At 46.4% G+C, this 15,680-nt stretch overlaps 1 protein-coding gene and 1 long non-coding RNA gene across 3 annotated transcripts in view; both read right to left on the bottom strand.

Annotated features, from left to right (window-relative positions):
• Window positions 1-10,419, bottom strand: part of LOC116216789 — a 73,025-nt gene extending 62,606 nt beyond the window's left edge. The window contains exons 1-4 of the long non-coding RNA XR_004160247.1: window positions 10,188-10,419; window positions 9,888-9,977; window positions 9,431-9,552; window positions 149-325 (exon numbers count right to left, since the gene is read on the bottom strand). This is a non-coding gene — a long non-coding RNA (uncharacterized LOC116216789). The remainder of the gene's footprint in view (window positions 1-148; window positions 326-9,430; window positions 9,553-9,887; window positions 9,978-10,187) is intronic.
• A 323-nt stretch (window positions 10,420-10,742) lies between these two features.
• Window positions 10,743-15,680, bottom strand: part of ACKR3 (atypical chemokine receptor 3) — a 123,587-nt gene continuing 118,649 nt past the window's right edge. For both annotated transcript variants that reach the window (XM_019616863.1, XM_019616862.1), the window contains one exon: window positions 10,743-12,686. In XM_019616863.1, the coding sequence (XP_019472408.1) occupies window positions 11,565-12,659 (1,095 nt within the window). In that variant the 5' untranslated portion in view covers window positions 12,660-12,686 and the 3' untranslated portion in view covers window positions 10,743-11,564. The remainder of the gene's footprint in view (window positions 12,687-15,680) is intronic.

Here is a 15,680-nt window from a genome sequence, read left to right as displayed (position 1 = left end):
TTTGGCTATAATCATTTAGAGGTCTATAGAAATCCCTTAGCCTGGTGGAAAACGTAGATGTGTAATTAGTATATTCCCCTTAATTGCAGCCTCATTTCTCTTTGCAATGACGCATGTGCAGGTATGCACAGCAGTCCACTTGGCTTACCCTGCATGAGGTTCCTGGGGGGTCTGAAAGGCAGAAGTTCCTGGGGGTGTGAGCAGAAGGTGCAGCAGGAAATCAGATGCCCCTGGGATCCCTGCACCTCTCTCCACCACAGCTTCCTACAGACAGCTCCAGGGCTCAGCTTACACCCAGCAGTGCTCCAGGAGGAGACCACACGTACTAGGGATGGAGAAAAAAAGCACACATAAAGATCCTGGAAGTCTCAGGGCAAGTAAATTACTGTTAATTGTGAGATATTTGATTGCAAGAAGCACCAGATGGCCAGCCATATGTTTTTGATTGTAAAATTAAACAAGATTAACCCAAACAGGATTTCCTCAGCATTCTTCTCTGACTGGCTCACAAATACATCTTTAACACCTATGCTACAGATATGGCACAGTCAGAAGCTCTTCCTGCCTCTCCCTAATCTACTTGGGCTAAATACTCAGCCAAGCAATGCCCTGCACTGAAAGATTTCCAAGAAGCAAGATATGCTTTTTGCAGGCTTTGGCCATTCTCTACTCCAAGATAGAAGAATTCTGAGGCAAAGCCCTGCAGAAATCAGCTCAGTGAGTTGCAGGTCCTGCAAGTTTTTATGTCTCAGCTACCAAACGTGTAGAGTCAGCTGCCTCTCGTGCTCTCCCTGGAAGATGGACTTTAGCCAAAAAGGCCTTTCCAAGCCCACCCAGCTACCATATGTAGTTATCATATGGGATCTCACAGCTGAGCCTCTGTCTCTTTGCAAGCTTTTCTCATGCAGATTATGCACTTCGTCGTTTGTTTGGAGCAAATCAGTTGTGAACTGAACATAAAGGGTGTTCCAGGGGAGATCTCCCATTGCTCCATTCCCCAGCACAAATCCCCAGGACACCGCGCATCCAGAAGCTATCAATAACACTCTGCTCACACCCTCCTATCTTATCATAAGCAGGCAAACAACATGTTTGGAGAGTTTAATTGCCCATCAGCCAACAGACAACGGGCCAGGGCTCTAGATCATGTAAACATGATTTTTTTTTTTTTTCTTTTAACTTTGACTATCTTCACTTTCAGGGTTTCTCTAGAGGGCAAAATGCCTTTGTCTTTCTTTTGGCAGAAGAGCCAGCCCCACTGCACTCCAGGCAGTCTTTCCCCCTTACTGCTACTGCTACTGAAGATGGAAGAGCTGGGGCAACACAGGAGAGGAGGACAGCAGCTCTGCAGGAGACAAGAACAGAGCCACGGAGAATGGAGATTTGTCCCACTTAAGCAAGCACCCAGCTGTGAAATGTGGTGGGCAATTCCAGCTTTCCACTTGCAAGGTGGTGTGGCTGAGTCCTCAGAAGATCTGGAGGACACATCCCATGGCTGTTGCTCCTTTGGCATCTCCTCTGGGCACAGAAGGGAATGCAGCTGGGTTGTGCCCGGCCACCCACCTGAATCCTGGAGACAAGTGCAAAGCAGGGCCATCCACAATGAGTCTCATGAGTGCGTGTAAAACTTTAATTCAGCCCTGCTTACTGCTGGGCAAGCTCATGGTTTACATCTGGACTCAATCCTGGTCACATATAGCAAATCATGTGCCCAGAAATGCAGTTTGACTCCCACCTCAGCCACCTTTGTCCTTGCACTTGACTGATTCCTGGTCATTTCACACACACACATTGCAGTTTGGGATGGAGTCTCTAATAAACAACAGTGTGAACCCTCCTCCACGATGCCAAGCAAAATGAACCCAAAAAACAGTTGTTGGCAGAGCAAACTTCCTCACTTGCAAATGCAGAACAGTCTGGCTTAGCAGTGAGGTGTTAACAAAGGGGCACCAAGGCAGAGAAAGGATGTCCACCCTTCCCAGACTGCAAATTATAGAATCACAGAATGGGTTGGGTTGGAAGGAACTTTAAAGATCATCTCGTTCCAAACCTCAGACCCAGGCTGGAGGTGGCCCGGCAGACCATCTTCTGCTGCACTTCAGTGCTTTCCATCCCACTGGAAGCTACCAAAAGAATATTCAGTTCTTCCAAGGACAAGCCATGATCTATCTGTCTCAGACCAAAGCCCTTGGAGCTGCACAGACAAAGGACAGTTCTGCTCTGTAATCCTGGCTACAAGGGAGATCTTGGTAAAGTAAAACATCATCTATGGACAGGTGCAGTCAGCTGACAAGTTCTAGCAGGTCTTCTCCAAGCACTTGCAAACTTCAGATTGTTTTAGTCAGATTTGGAGAGACACACAGAAACCACAGCACCAATGCACAGACCCTCACCTCCTACCCCGCCCCCCTCCATCCCCACCAAATTTCAAAGCAACTGCTCCAAAGTACACTGCATTTTTTCCCCACACCTTTTCCATAGGAGAGAGCCAGGCTTGATTTAAGGCAGACAAATTTATCTGATTTTCCACTGTCTTATTCTTAGAAATGCCTGGGTCACTCCAAGCTGATATTTCCCCTGAAAACCTGATTCCGAGGCAGACACCTCAGGTGGAAAACTCCAGTCTCAACAGGCAAAGCCTGACAAAGATATATGCAATTGGAAAGAGTATCCTGCCGTAAGAAAGGAGCAGGGAATTACTATATAAGCACCAGTATACGACATAGTTATAAAGCAGAGCTTAAAAAGCCAGTTTTTAAATGAAGAGAACATATGCTTTGAGAAAAGCCCCATGAAAAATGTTTCTTTTGCCAAAAGAGTAAAAGGAAACCCACTTTAGTTGAAAATCCAGCTTTTAAAGGCAGTCCCAAGTCAATAAGGTATAAAACTGAATTCAGGGCTGTTCTGTTACTTTCTTGTCTTTCCAGCAGAGCATCCAGTGCTTCCCTGACAATTACTCCTCCACAGCCAGCTGGGGAGATGCTCCAGGAGATGGAAACACAAATAAAAATAAAATAAAATATATATATATTAAAAAAAAGAGAACAAAACAAACAAAAAAAAACAGTAGAAAATTTACAAGCTTTTTAAACATGATTTATCCATGTTGGGTACTTCTCTATCTAACCAGATGCTTCCAAATGTCTGGCACTAGAGAAAAAGCCGTAATTTTACCCCTGTGATATATGACTTACCCATATTAGACTTGCAGAGAAACAATCCCAGCTGTTGCAGCCAGGGATGGGGATGGGAAGGGGGCTGTATTTGACCCCAGTTCCCATGAGCTGCCTGGGAAAGGCACCTCCAGGGATGCTCCGTACCAGGAGAAGAGGCAGTCGTGCCTTTGTAGGCAGCTGGCTGATGGAGGATGGATGGGCAGAGTCCACCTGAACGTTGATCACCTACAACACAAGCAGCCTGCAGAGGGAGGCAGGTTACAGTTGAACTCAACCAGATCACAGTTTGCTGCCAAACCCAGGTAGCATGTCAGTGTTGGACAGCACGGCGCATGTCTTTTATCAGCTAGTTCTATGCAATGCACAGATAAAGATGGGAAAACCAGTGCTGATACAAACTGGGAAAAAAGAAAGACAGATAGGCTTTTAGACTGAAGCACGGCTTGTCTGTTTTGTCTGAAATCTAAGGGCTAATCTAACAAGAGAGATTGCTTCCTACAAACCTCGCCTCACTTCTGGGAGCACTGTAGGCAGAAAGAGCATCAGTGCATGGGGAGGGAACACACATAGCTCTTGTTCCATCAGCACTACAGCCTGAAAACAGCTCTTACAGAGCATAATCACTTGTGCATGTTGGTGAAAGGACCAGAGAAATGACCCCTGGCAGGAAGCTAAGTCTGAACAAACAGTGGGGACCAGGAATTTAGTCCTCTGGGAAAGCAACCACTGCTACAGGTTGTAAGGTCTGTCCTCATTCAGCCTCCTTTTTCTGAGAACAGGGGTAGGTTCTTCCACGCTGCTTTCCCCTTCGGTTAAGGGTCAGATGCAGCAGTGCTGGGCTAAGACCTCTGTCTGATCCAGCTCAAGGGCAGCGACCCATCAGCACAAACCAGACCGCAGAGCAAGCCTGGGAAACTCCAACTGAACAACAAATGGAAAAAGCCAGAGAGCTGCCATGCTCTGAAGAGGGACGGCAGGACACTTGGGATTTCAGGCTGCTGGTCCAGGTGGGGCTGTGCCTGCAGCACTACTGATAGGACCTGGGTCCTCCCCAACCAGTGCAAAGCAGAGATAAGGCCCTGTGACTCAGTGTGGAGCAGGGCAAGAATCAGCCCTGAGTTTCTATGGGGCAGAAGACAACAGAAGGCACAATCAAACTAAACCAGATGGGTTTCATCTACCCCAAGAAATACAGTGCAGGTATCCAAAGAGGTGCCTCAACTGCAGAGGCAATAAAGGGTAGACAAATCCTTCCCTGTAAATCACATGGCCTAGATAAATCCAACAGCTTTACCTTTACCTAAGGCTACATAGACTCTAGGAGATCCTTTCCCTGAGCAGCCTTTCCTTATGCATATTACAGACAGCTCCAAATTGCTTCTTGCCTTGAGCAGGAAACAGCCTTGCCTGCCCCAAACCCCTCCAAGCTCCAACACAAAACACAGTCAAAAAGCCACTAGTCCCAAAGAGCAGTACATGTACAGAAGCACCTGCCCATGCAAGTAAATTCCACCACTGAATTATCTGGGCCAGGCCCTGCAGCCACATGAACGTACATAGCCCACTCATGTCGATGGGCACCATGCAAGTTATGCCTGTAGGTGCTCTTAATCCTTGTAAAAACAGCATCCAGGGTTGGACCTTGTTTGAAGGGCAGGTTTTCAAAAATACCCCAGTAAAGCACAAGACTTCTGTAAGTCAGCAGAGAGTGCGCTTACAGTTTCAGAGGAGTCACGGAGCTGAACCTGTCTCAGGGTCTGGTTTTTGTTCTATATTAATCACTTTCATGGGCCTTTGCACTTCTGGATTCCAGCCTGACTAGAAGCAGCAGATGCTGGAAACCTCACAAAGCTTTCCAAGTGTGAAACCCCTCCCTGGAGGGGTGTAATGCACTTCAGGTTTGCATCTCAATTTTCAGGGGCAGAGCCAAGCAGTCACCTCTCAGGCATCCAGGATGTTTGCTGGTAGGAAAGCTTACAGCCTTCATTACAGGTTTTCATCTCAAAGCACCTTTTTCCAAAGCAAGACTGAGAGATGACCTGGTGCAAAGGGGTGATGGCAGATCCATGGTGCTGGAAGGCAGAGGGAGAGCAGCTTATCATAAGAAGCCATTAGGGCTGCTGATGCTTTTCTTACTAAACACTCCCCTCTCTTCCTTACCCAGGGATCTCCTAGCTTCCACCACCTTATAATTCGACTGTACAAACAATGCTTGGCACTCACCTCCACCAAAAGACACAACAGTCAGGCGAAGGTTAGAAAGCCTCAAGTATTGCCAAAATGAAACGTGGCTCAGACACGCAGAGCAAGTCTGCCTCTTGGCCAAGAGAGCTGGGGCATGTGTGGGGAAAAGCCTCCCTCTCTCTTTTTGCTTTTTTATTCTCCAGACTTACAATGAGGGCCATTCTCTCCCGGAAGAAGGAATCCTCGGCACTCTAGCTTTGTAGTGATTCACTGCAAAAGAAGGTAAAGATGCTCCTCTGCCAGCCAGCTTCCCACTACAGTACCACTTTGGGCCCATGATGAACCAGCCAAGCTGAACCAAGAGGAAGCAGTGGCCGGAGATCCTCGAGTGCCTGCAGAATCAGTGTTTCCAACTGACTGCCTCCCTCGCTCCTTCGAATCCGTCAACCAAGAACACTGCATTCACCAGTCCAGACAGGATGGGAAATGAGAAGAGAGATTTTCTTTCCATCACCACTCTCTTTATAAAAGCATCACCTCCGCCCCTCGCCAAAGCAATGGGGTAACCTTGAAATCGAAGCCAGCCATTGAAACAAGTTGGCTGGGTTAAAGAAAAGAACTCAGGACCACATCCTACAGGGCTCAGCATCCTCTGCATGGCACAGGATTCCCATACCTTTCATCCTGAATGGAAAACCAAGGCCTATGACCACGCCACAGAGGACTTACGGGCTGCTTAGAGAAGTCACACCCGAAATTCAGGTAGCAGATGTTTCTGATAGGGAGGCAAAAATGAATAGGCTAACCTCCAGAAAAGGTTATTTCTTTCTTGTGGATAATCTGGAGTGAGTAAATCCACTTTCTCCCCATCGTTACCCAAGACAGTGAGAGGCAACGACATACAACCCAGATGGTAAATACTAAGAAAATCCAAGCATCGTGAGCCCATTGGACAAAGTCCAAGATCAATATGGAAGCAATGGGAACAGATCCCCACAAGCTGCTGCAATGGGAGCTGCAACCCTGAGATGCAGAGAGATCCAGGCTGATGCACGATGCCTGCTCATTGTGTAAGCCAGATTCCCCATTGCAGAACACATAAATGTGCCTGTAGGTGGCCTAAAAACACTGACTTATTAAAAAGAAAGAGGAGGGGAGGGGGAATGAATGCAACGTCTGTCAGCCTTTTACCAAATTGGATTTGTGTGTGTGTGTGTAGTCAGAGCTTGTTTTGCAAAGATTTACATTTTTGTATGTGTTGTCATGTGCTTTTCATGCATTTTGAGACCTCAGAGTTTAGAAATTCAAAACACCTGTCAGTCACATCAATCCCTCTGGACAAAACATAGCTGCCACTTGGATGGGTAAAAAATAAAAACAAACAAAAAGCACTTTTCTGTCAAGCTGTGACTTGGTCACCCTACTCAAAGCAACCAAAACAATGTTTTAGAGAAAGAAAAAAGGAAGATTTGCGTTTTCATACTCGTCGGTGGAACTAAATTGATTAAGGGCATTTCCTAGGTAGGTTTGAAATCTTCTGCAACAATTTTTGAAAAGAAAAAGGAAAGTGCCCTTCTAAAAAAGGGAAAAGCCACTACTGCAAAAACATTAAATCTGCCTGGGTAACTCAGAATATATGTTGGCAAGGCAACATATCACAGCTTGAACAGTAAACCTGCTATGTCAGAGGCTCTGCAACATATGAAAGGGACTTGAGCTTCAATATATCATGCTGAATTTACTTCTTTTCAGCCTTTCATGACAAAGCATTTGATGTCTATCCTTTCACTGTTGCAGTCGATAGGGTAACCTTCCTTAAAAGTTTCCTGACCTTTGCTGTTGTCAGTATTGTTCTGTTACAATGTAATTTAACTCTTTTTCTTTAGTCTGGAAATGGCACTGTACGGATAGTAAACATGATAGGGTTTGGGTTTTTTTTCCCCTTCTAACCTAGAGGGGAGAGGTAAAAGCATCCATCATCAGAGCTGGCTTGAAACCAGCCGATGTCAAGAGCCGGTCGACACACAGCAGCCTGGATCCTCTGCTGATGAGGACCCACTGAGCAGCACAGACTTCACACTTCTTATTTGTGCTATGCCCCTTGGCATCAGCACAGGATCCGGGTGGTTTCCCAGCACTCTGTTTTATAAAAACATTTGGATGCTTGCCCTCAAGGGTTGAAGCCTAGTACCATGATTCGGCTGCATCCTGACTGAGCTGTAAGAGGGAGAGCATCAGGATGTGCTTCCAGTGAACTGTTTCTCTATGCTGCTGTCATAAGGACAGACGTACTTGTGCATGGAACCCTACAGCAGACCAGCTTCTGTTGGGCTCATGATCTCAATTGGAAAGAGAACAGCTTACCGTGGAGGAGGCAGGCTCAAAATGAGCATTTATCCCCAACTTCTGGTCCTTCCTGGGCTTCCTGGCTGTGGTCACACACTGCCCCTCAGGGAAAGGACCCTGGGAAGCAGCAGAACTTAAAAACAAAGGCATCAAGGCAGGGACAGAAGCTCAGATGTTTGTCCACAGTACCACGAGGCTTCCCTAGGTTCATAGCATTACAAGGATGTTGGCACCTCTTTGGTGCTATGAGGTCAGAACATTTCCAGGACTGAAGCCTTTAGATAACACCTTGCACTCCCATAATGCTTGGAAAACAAAGAGATTGAAACCAACTATAGAACAAAACAAAGGGATTTGTTTTCAAAGAACTACCAAAACAGAAGGGGATCGATTTTTCCTCACGACTACGGTGTTTGAAAGGCCAGGTTGCTTTGGGGATACAGATGGGATTATCCATTGCAGGATCTTTATGAGCCTGGTTTCAATCATATTACGGTCCTGTAATGGATATACTTTTGCAAAAGCAATTTCACATTGCTATTATCTGTTTTGTTGCCATTATTATGTCTTTGTATTATTGCTGTACATGGCTATTACGCTGCATTAGTGTTGCAGAGGCACACATACACACACGCACTTGCACAGGATTATTGCTAAAAATTCTGATCCTTCTTATAAAAAGCCCTATAAATCCCAGAGAGCTCCCTTCAAATCAGCAGCATTATCCAACAGTAAAGCCAGAGTGTAAATCAGAGCAGACTCTGGCTCAGATGTTCTTCAGCCACACACCATATGGGAGCAGTGAGCCTAGAAGCACACTGGGATTTCCATAGTGGGACTGAATACAAGTCAGTTCCCCCCAAACCCATCCCTGTTTGCATTTCACACAGTGTTGAGCCCCACTGCTCAAGCACCTTGCACTAGTCACACTCGCCTCATCAAGCAGCTCTTTGAAACAGAGTAAGATCTGGCTTTGGCAGCACTGCCGCAGACACGTGCTTAAATATTGCTCACAGATGAGTTATTTCTTGCTTCTTAGTAACTTTAAATAGCTTTTATGCTCAGTGAACTCATCAAAGACTAGTATGTAAAGTCAGGAGCACTGAAACCATGAATTAGTCAAAGGACAAACGGGCCAGTTAGCCTGTAAGGCGTTTCTTGCAATGCAATATCTTGATGGCTGCCAGAGGATCTGATTTAAAGTCACTATGCTACACCTGAATGTCATTTATGGCTCATAAAAGGAAATCTGTGTTTGAGTAACAATAAAGCATTTTCTATTAAAAAAAATACAAACCCTTTCTCAGGGAGCAGCTGTACTTTCTTTTACTCAGTGCCTGCCTGCAAGGCACATGGAAGTATCTGACAGTGCTGGGATCCTTTCAGACCAACAGTTTCACAGGAGGACTTGTTCCAGCACGGATCATGACACCTCAGATTTGATTTTTATTCACTTTTCTATTGAGGCTTTTATCAAAAGCCTCCTGGAAAAGCAAGGATCCAAGTGTGCTGCACACCTGTAGCCATCTGATGCGGGAGAGGATCTGTTGGCACTGCTGGGACCCAGACCACAATCCTGCACCAAACAGCAGCACGAAACAGGGACCCCTCATAACACTCCAGCTCCAGGATGGGGACATTTGGCCACACAGCATTCCAGCAGGCATTGCATCAGTCACTGCAAGACACACTCATTCTCCCCAAGGACGTGTGTTTTTACCCACCTGTTACTGTCAAAAAAAATCCTCCTTCACATCAGACTCCATGGTGCCCAGAAGCACCTTTCTGGTCTTAACATGAATGTTAGGTAGGGAACTGTGCCATATATTCTTATAAGGTAAACACCCTAGAACAGATATAGATACATAGATATATATAAAGAGATTTTTTTTCCCCAACATACTTTTTTGTCTATTACATCCAACTCTGCAACGTCCCTGTTCCTCAGGGGCATGCAGAAGGATCCTGCCCCTGCAGACTCCCTAAAAGCAATTATGCTAACCTGTAGCAGACCAACCCCTGAGGAGCACAGCAGTCAGGGCTGAGTTATGCTGTCTCTGGCATCCTGCATGCCGCAGGTAATGTCTGAGTCCTGCCTCTGGGCAGACAGCAGACAAGAGGCAAGGAGAAAAGCTAGCTGCTTAACCCCAGGGCCTTCCCCTCTGAGGAGCTGTTACAGACCTGGTCGTGTAATGCCTGGAGACTTTCCCTTCCAGCTCATGCTGCAGGATCTCCTCGACTCTCAGCGCTACCCAGGATCTATAGGATCATCTTCACAAAGACAGCAATGTACCATAAGGAAAGAAACAAAACACAGTCATTATAAAACTGTTCACTATTAGTATCTCAGAAGGACAAGGGCATGCTTTGTTCTTAACAGGAATTTGACTATAACCCTCACCAGCAAAGCAGTTGTGCTGAAGTTGCAAAACACACAAACCAGCAGCAACTAGTCAGCATCACTGATTTAACATTTATTACCTTGTCCTGGGACGAGGATGACATGATTCAAGCACTTCATCGGCTTTAAAAAGGTCTGCTTCATATATCCTGCACCAGCTGAATCTTGCCCTGCACTTTGACAGAATAACAATGCAAATTTAAAGCAGCTCATAACAAAAAGAAGAGAGAAAAAAGGAGTTAATGCTTTCAGGACTGCTAACCTACTGCAAGCAAAACCTGCAGAGGATTGAACCTGGATTACTTCAAATATTCATTCTACTTGTGTGCTTCCATATTTTTCTTCTACATGCTTATATCCAAGCTAAGACACAGCTTTTCATTATTCCCAATAGCTTTAATCTTATAAATCCATCAGCCTTACCTTCCCAAAGAGCACATCCTTCCACAGACCCATTCCTTCCCCTCTTCCTACTCACTGGTGCCATCTCACATTCCTTTCACACAACCAACAACTGATCTGTTTGTTCCTGCATCAAAGAGAAGCTAGAAGGCAGCTTTGTGATTTCTTCTTTTTGGCTCATTTCTAAGAAGGATGACAGCACCAGGAAAAACAAATCAAACCACTTCTACGTGTAGATTTTCCAGATCTTTATTTTACAAAAATAACTTACAAATAGAGACAACTCTCAGAAGCAAGATCATTCATTCTGTGCATAAGGATATAAGTTTGTGTAGTTCAGGCATAGGACTTAACTCTTAAAATACTGTTAATTTTAACATGATGGTGGCTATATTACAACACATACATTTCATGCTCCAGACACATGGCTATGACCACTACATAAAGCTATGGTCAATGAACCGTGACAACCAGCGAGGATGCACATCAGAGATCATTGCCATACTGCCTTTTATTGTCATCCTCTTAGCAAGGATAGTTAAAACCAAATGGCAGTCTAACACTCAGACTACAGCACTCTGGATACACTCAACAGCAATATACTTCAAATACATGATAAAAATATATTTCATTTTCAAATACAATTGTATAAGGTACACCAATAGCCAGAAAATAAAGTCTTGAGCTTTTAAATACAACACACTATATATATAACATATACAATGAGACAAGAGGGAATCTACACATGGAAGGAAAAAGCTTATCCTGAAAACGAATGTTATCTATGGTACACAATGGCTTTGTCTGCTAGGAAGTCAGATCCATTTGCATAGCATTGTCAAGAAGTCCAGACTGGGCTAGGAGGAGATCAAACAAAACACACAAACAAAACGCTTAGTTTTGGTACCACTTCCATACTGTGCCTGATTCTACTCTTAAATTACAGTTTGCTATTTCTCCTTTGTAGGCTGTAATTCATGCCCCGTTCATAACAAGCATAAGGAAAGGGGGGAAAAAAGTCAGAGAGTCAAGGAGGGTTCTTGCTGGAGTTGCAGTCATTTGGTATTTTGCTCCAGAGCAGAATACTCTGCTTCTGACACTCTGGAAGCATCAATAAGCTTAGTGAGACCAGTTTTGGCAGAGTACTTGAAAATAAAGGCTTTCATGAGCTCGTATCTGTAATTGCGATTAATGAAGCTATAGAGGATGGGGTTGACACAGCAATGGACTAGAGAGAAACACTGAGTGATGTGAAGCGTGGCGTACAAGAAGTTCTCCATTTGACAACTGAAGGGTATGAAATGAAGACTGTAGAAGATGTCGAGAAGGACAGTTGTATGGTAGGGTAACCAGCAGACAAGAAACACCACAACATAGGAGAAAATAATCTTCCCACTGCTCTTCCTCTCTTGGTCACTGGAGGCGGAGATGGTCTTCGCAAGGAGGAAGTAAAAGAGAGCAATGACTGGAAAAGGAATAAGGAAGCCCAAAACGACAGAGATGAGCTCCATGCCAATCAACCATTCTTTGAAGCTCTCCTCAGGATACAAGGGACGGCAGTAGGTTTCATTGCTGGTAGAGACTGTCTTAAGGAAATAGGTGTCTGGCAGAGATGCAGAAAAGGCAAGAAGCCACACCAGGATGCAGATGCAGCGGCGGACTATCTTCTTCTTGCGATTACTAGAATTGGTGAAACGGGCAACTGAGAGGTAGCGGTCCACGCTCATGCATGCCAGGAAGAAGATGCTGCCATACAAGTTGATGGAAAATATAAGGTGAGTTATTTTGCACGTTATTTCTCCCATGTGCCACTGGTTATGCTGGACGAGGGAGACAACCCAAACAGGAAGCGTGATGACAACGCACAGATCGGCGACGGCCAAATTGAAGATGTAGAGGTGGGTTTCATAGCCAGTCATTTTGGCTTGGAGATTGACCCACACCACAACGGAGTTGGCCACCAGCCCTATGACAAAGATAAAGATGCAGAAGAAGGACAGGGTGTAGAGCAGGGCACTTTTGTTGAGCGTGCCGGGGCATGCTGTCGCATCTACTGTGATGCAGTCGCTGTTGTTGCACATCCAGTTGATCTCCGTTAAGTTGGCCTTTTCCAGAAAATCAAAGATTGAAGTCAAATCAAGTGCATTCATGTTTGCTTACTTCAGGTTTCAAGTGACCTATGGAACAAGTGGGATCGAAAGAAAAGACCTGAGTTAATGGGTGTATTTCTGCTGTCTTCTTCATACCAGAAGCGCATGCGAGACACGCTGCTTTAGTGATGTCCTGCTCTGCTAATACGTTTTCATAAAAGAGGTCTGTGGAGTAAAGGAAGCAGAACAGACACACAACAAAACTCATCTGGTCCACGAAAGAGGAACAGCGCTAGCTTTGTGTGGGATTTTCTTCCTGCAGCTCGTGTCTGACATCATCAGGTTGGCTATCATCCCCGGGTGTGAAATCCGCAAAGTACACCGTGGCCAAATAAATGTCAGGCAACTAAATCTGTCTTCTCCAGCATAAATGATGATACTATCGCTTTCAGCAGGGGAATCTTTAAGCTATTTTATCTGCACTCCCTCAAGCATAGTAGAATTGATCTGGCTGATACATGGTACTGTAAAACATTTACCACAAGTTCTGCTAAGCATCTTGTCAAGTCCAGCTCCAGCTGCATTAAGCAGAAATGGGGAACTAAGGGGCTTTGTACCCTCATCCAATTTTAAATTTAAATCCTGCTCCACTCTCCCTCCTTCCCTTCAATTCTATTTTACAAAGCATCCCCTGTGTTTAACGATTATCACGTAGCTTTGAGGAAAAAGAATCAGAGCTTGACCGCTGAGTAGATCTGCCGGGCTTAAGTTTTCTTTTTAGAAGAGGGCTTTGATTTACAAAATACTCCCCCATCACAGCTGGCTCCACAACAACTGCTTCCTCCCCACCCTCTCTCTTTTCTAAACCTACTTTCTTGCCTCTTCAGCCCCTTCCCCCATTGGCAGACAGCAGACAAAGCACTGGGCTACTTGTTCAGTTCCTTGCCAGCAGAAGGAAGGGACCCAGCAGACCCACACGGCTCACACAAAATCCAAGCTGGACTGCTAATTATCACTGTGCTTTTGGGGCAGCATAAAAGGCCCCCTGCCCCGCTGGGCCAACAATACCACTAAGGCTGCTCCTGGGCTAGTCGGACACCTGACAGCCAGAGTTTCTTCCTTCTTCCACACCAGGGGATGCATTCCTCTCATTCCCCTGGACCACCAGGCCAGGTTGCAAAGGAGGAGCTGTCCCACTTGTGTCACCCAACCTGGGAGGACAGCTGGGGTCCAGTGATGGCACAGGTGGATCACCCTGCAGAGCTCTGAAGGCTCTAGAGCCACATCTGCAGCACAGGCTGTGCGGCAGCTGTATCTCTTCCAACACACGGCAGTAACACCAACAGGCTTTGCAGCCCATCCTTTTTCCCAGTTTAAGTGCAACAAGTAGCTTTCTCTTACTCTGCTGTCTGGCCACTACAAGGCGGACAGCCTGAGCAAGCTGTAAAGGGATACAGTAAGTAAAGGATCTGTCAAGAAAAGCATTTCTTGCTCGCTGCCCTTGTTAGCTGATAGTTTCAGCTTGCGTTTCTCTCATCAATTCCCCTCCTTCAGATATAAAATCCTTTAGACACTTTAACATCCTGAAACATAGCCAAAAGCCTTATTCTTCCCCACAATTAAGATGTAAATCCTGTAACTGAGAGCATCCTTCTGCTTCCTGCTCCCAATCCCAGGGCAAGCTTGCACTGAGCAACCAAGTGACTGAAACAAGCCAACGAAAGCACACAGAGAAAGAACTTACTCAACCACCTGTATCTCTCAATGTCCTTACCTCCCCATAGAATCTCTTGGGTGGGATGCAGGTTTTGGTGGGGCTTATGAGATAGCCTGCATTATGGAAACTCACAGGGAACACTCAGCTCTAGGACATTCTAGGATCAGTTCTAGGATGTTGCAACATATGAAGGAGACAACAGAGCAAAGAAGAGTTGGGACGTGCTTCTGCACTAAGCAGTCCCTTAGGGAACTGGCACCTAGACTGGGGAAACTTCATGCCTCTGAAAAGGGTTCACAAAGCACCTCTGTCTGCATAATCAGCTCTTCCCAAAGTTCCCACCCGTCCTGCCTCACCACAGCCAGGCTCTGCCAGAGACAAACTGAGGAAGAAAAGGGAGATAAGGGGGGGGGAAGATTACAGGAGAAGATTCAAGGCACTATTGTCCCTCTGGAAGGGGAAGCTGGTGGCACTAACAATGAGGAGGGCCATGCACACAGCCAGGAGAGATCAAATCTCTCCACAAACAGGGCCCAAATTGGCCCCGTGAGGGCATCTAGCCCACTGCTGCAAACCTATCCAGCCTTCCGCTCTTTCATCTCGCCGGCATGCTGAAAGACAAGGCTGAGATTCAAACCAAATTAACTGCTTGTTTGGCTAAGTCCTCTCACCTCGCCTCAACACACTCAAAGCAACCCGAGCTCTCCCTGCCAGCACAGAGCCCTGCGCAAGGGCAAGGCTGACATCTGCGATGCTCCCAAAGAGCTGTCACAGGGAACACCATCCCGTGCACAGACCTGAGACGTCCCCATCAATTTCTGCAGTAGAAGACACAGGTTCCAGCGTCCTGACCTAACTGAAAGACCCACAGAGCAGCTGGGATCAGACTCAGCCAGGGGTTAATCCACCAGCAGAAATTCACGAGGTTCTGCAAAGCACAGGCTGCAATCTGAACCTGTGCAACCCCAACTAAGTTCAGGGGGCTGCAGCCGAGCGATCACCGCTTCCCCCTACAGCCAGCAAAGGGAAATGAGATGCTCTGCGTTCGTAGGCTCGAGCTGGGACGACAAGCCTCGCCGGTTAGTAAGGTAGAGAGGCAGACAGCCCACCTCTCCCTGCCACCTGCGAGCACCGAGCCCAGGACAGCAGAGCGACGTTAAGCGGGCAGATCCCGCTCTGCACGCTTTGCTCTCGAGTGCGGGTACGCACGGCAACACAGCCAGACCTCCCGCTCCGCTTCAAGCCCCATCTCCGACACTGCGCACTCCCGAGCCGTGCCAGGAACAGCCGTGTCACCCCATACCACACAGCCAGCCCTGCCATCGCGGGACACTCCGCCACCGCAGCCCCGGCCCGGCTCCCCC

Source organism: Meleagris gallopavo, chromosome 7 (assembly GCF_000146605.3).
Source record: "Meleagris gallopavo isolate NT-WF06-2002-E0010 breed Aviagen turkey brand Nicholas breeding stock chromosome 7, Turkey_5.1, whole genome shotgun sequence".
NCBI classification, from domain to species: Eukaryota; Metazoa; Chordata; class Aves; order Galliformes; family Phasianidae; genus Meleagris; species Meleagris gallopavo.
This window is presented reverse-complemented; position numbering and strand designations above follow the sequence as displayed.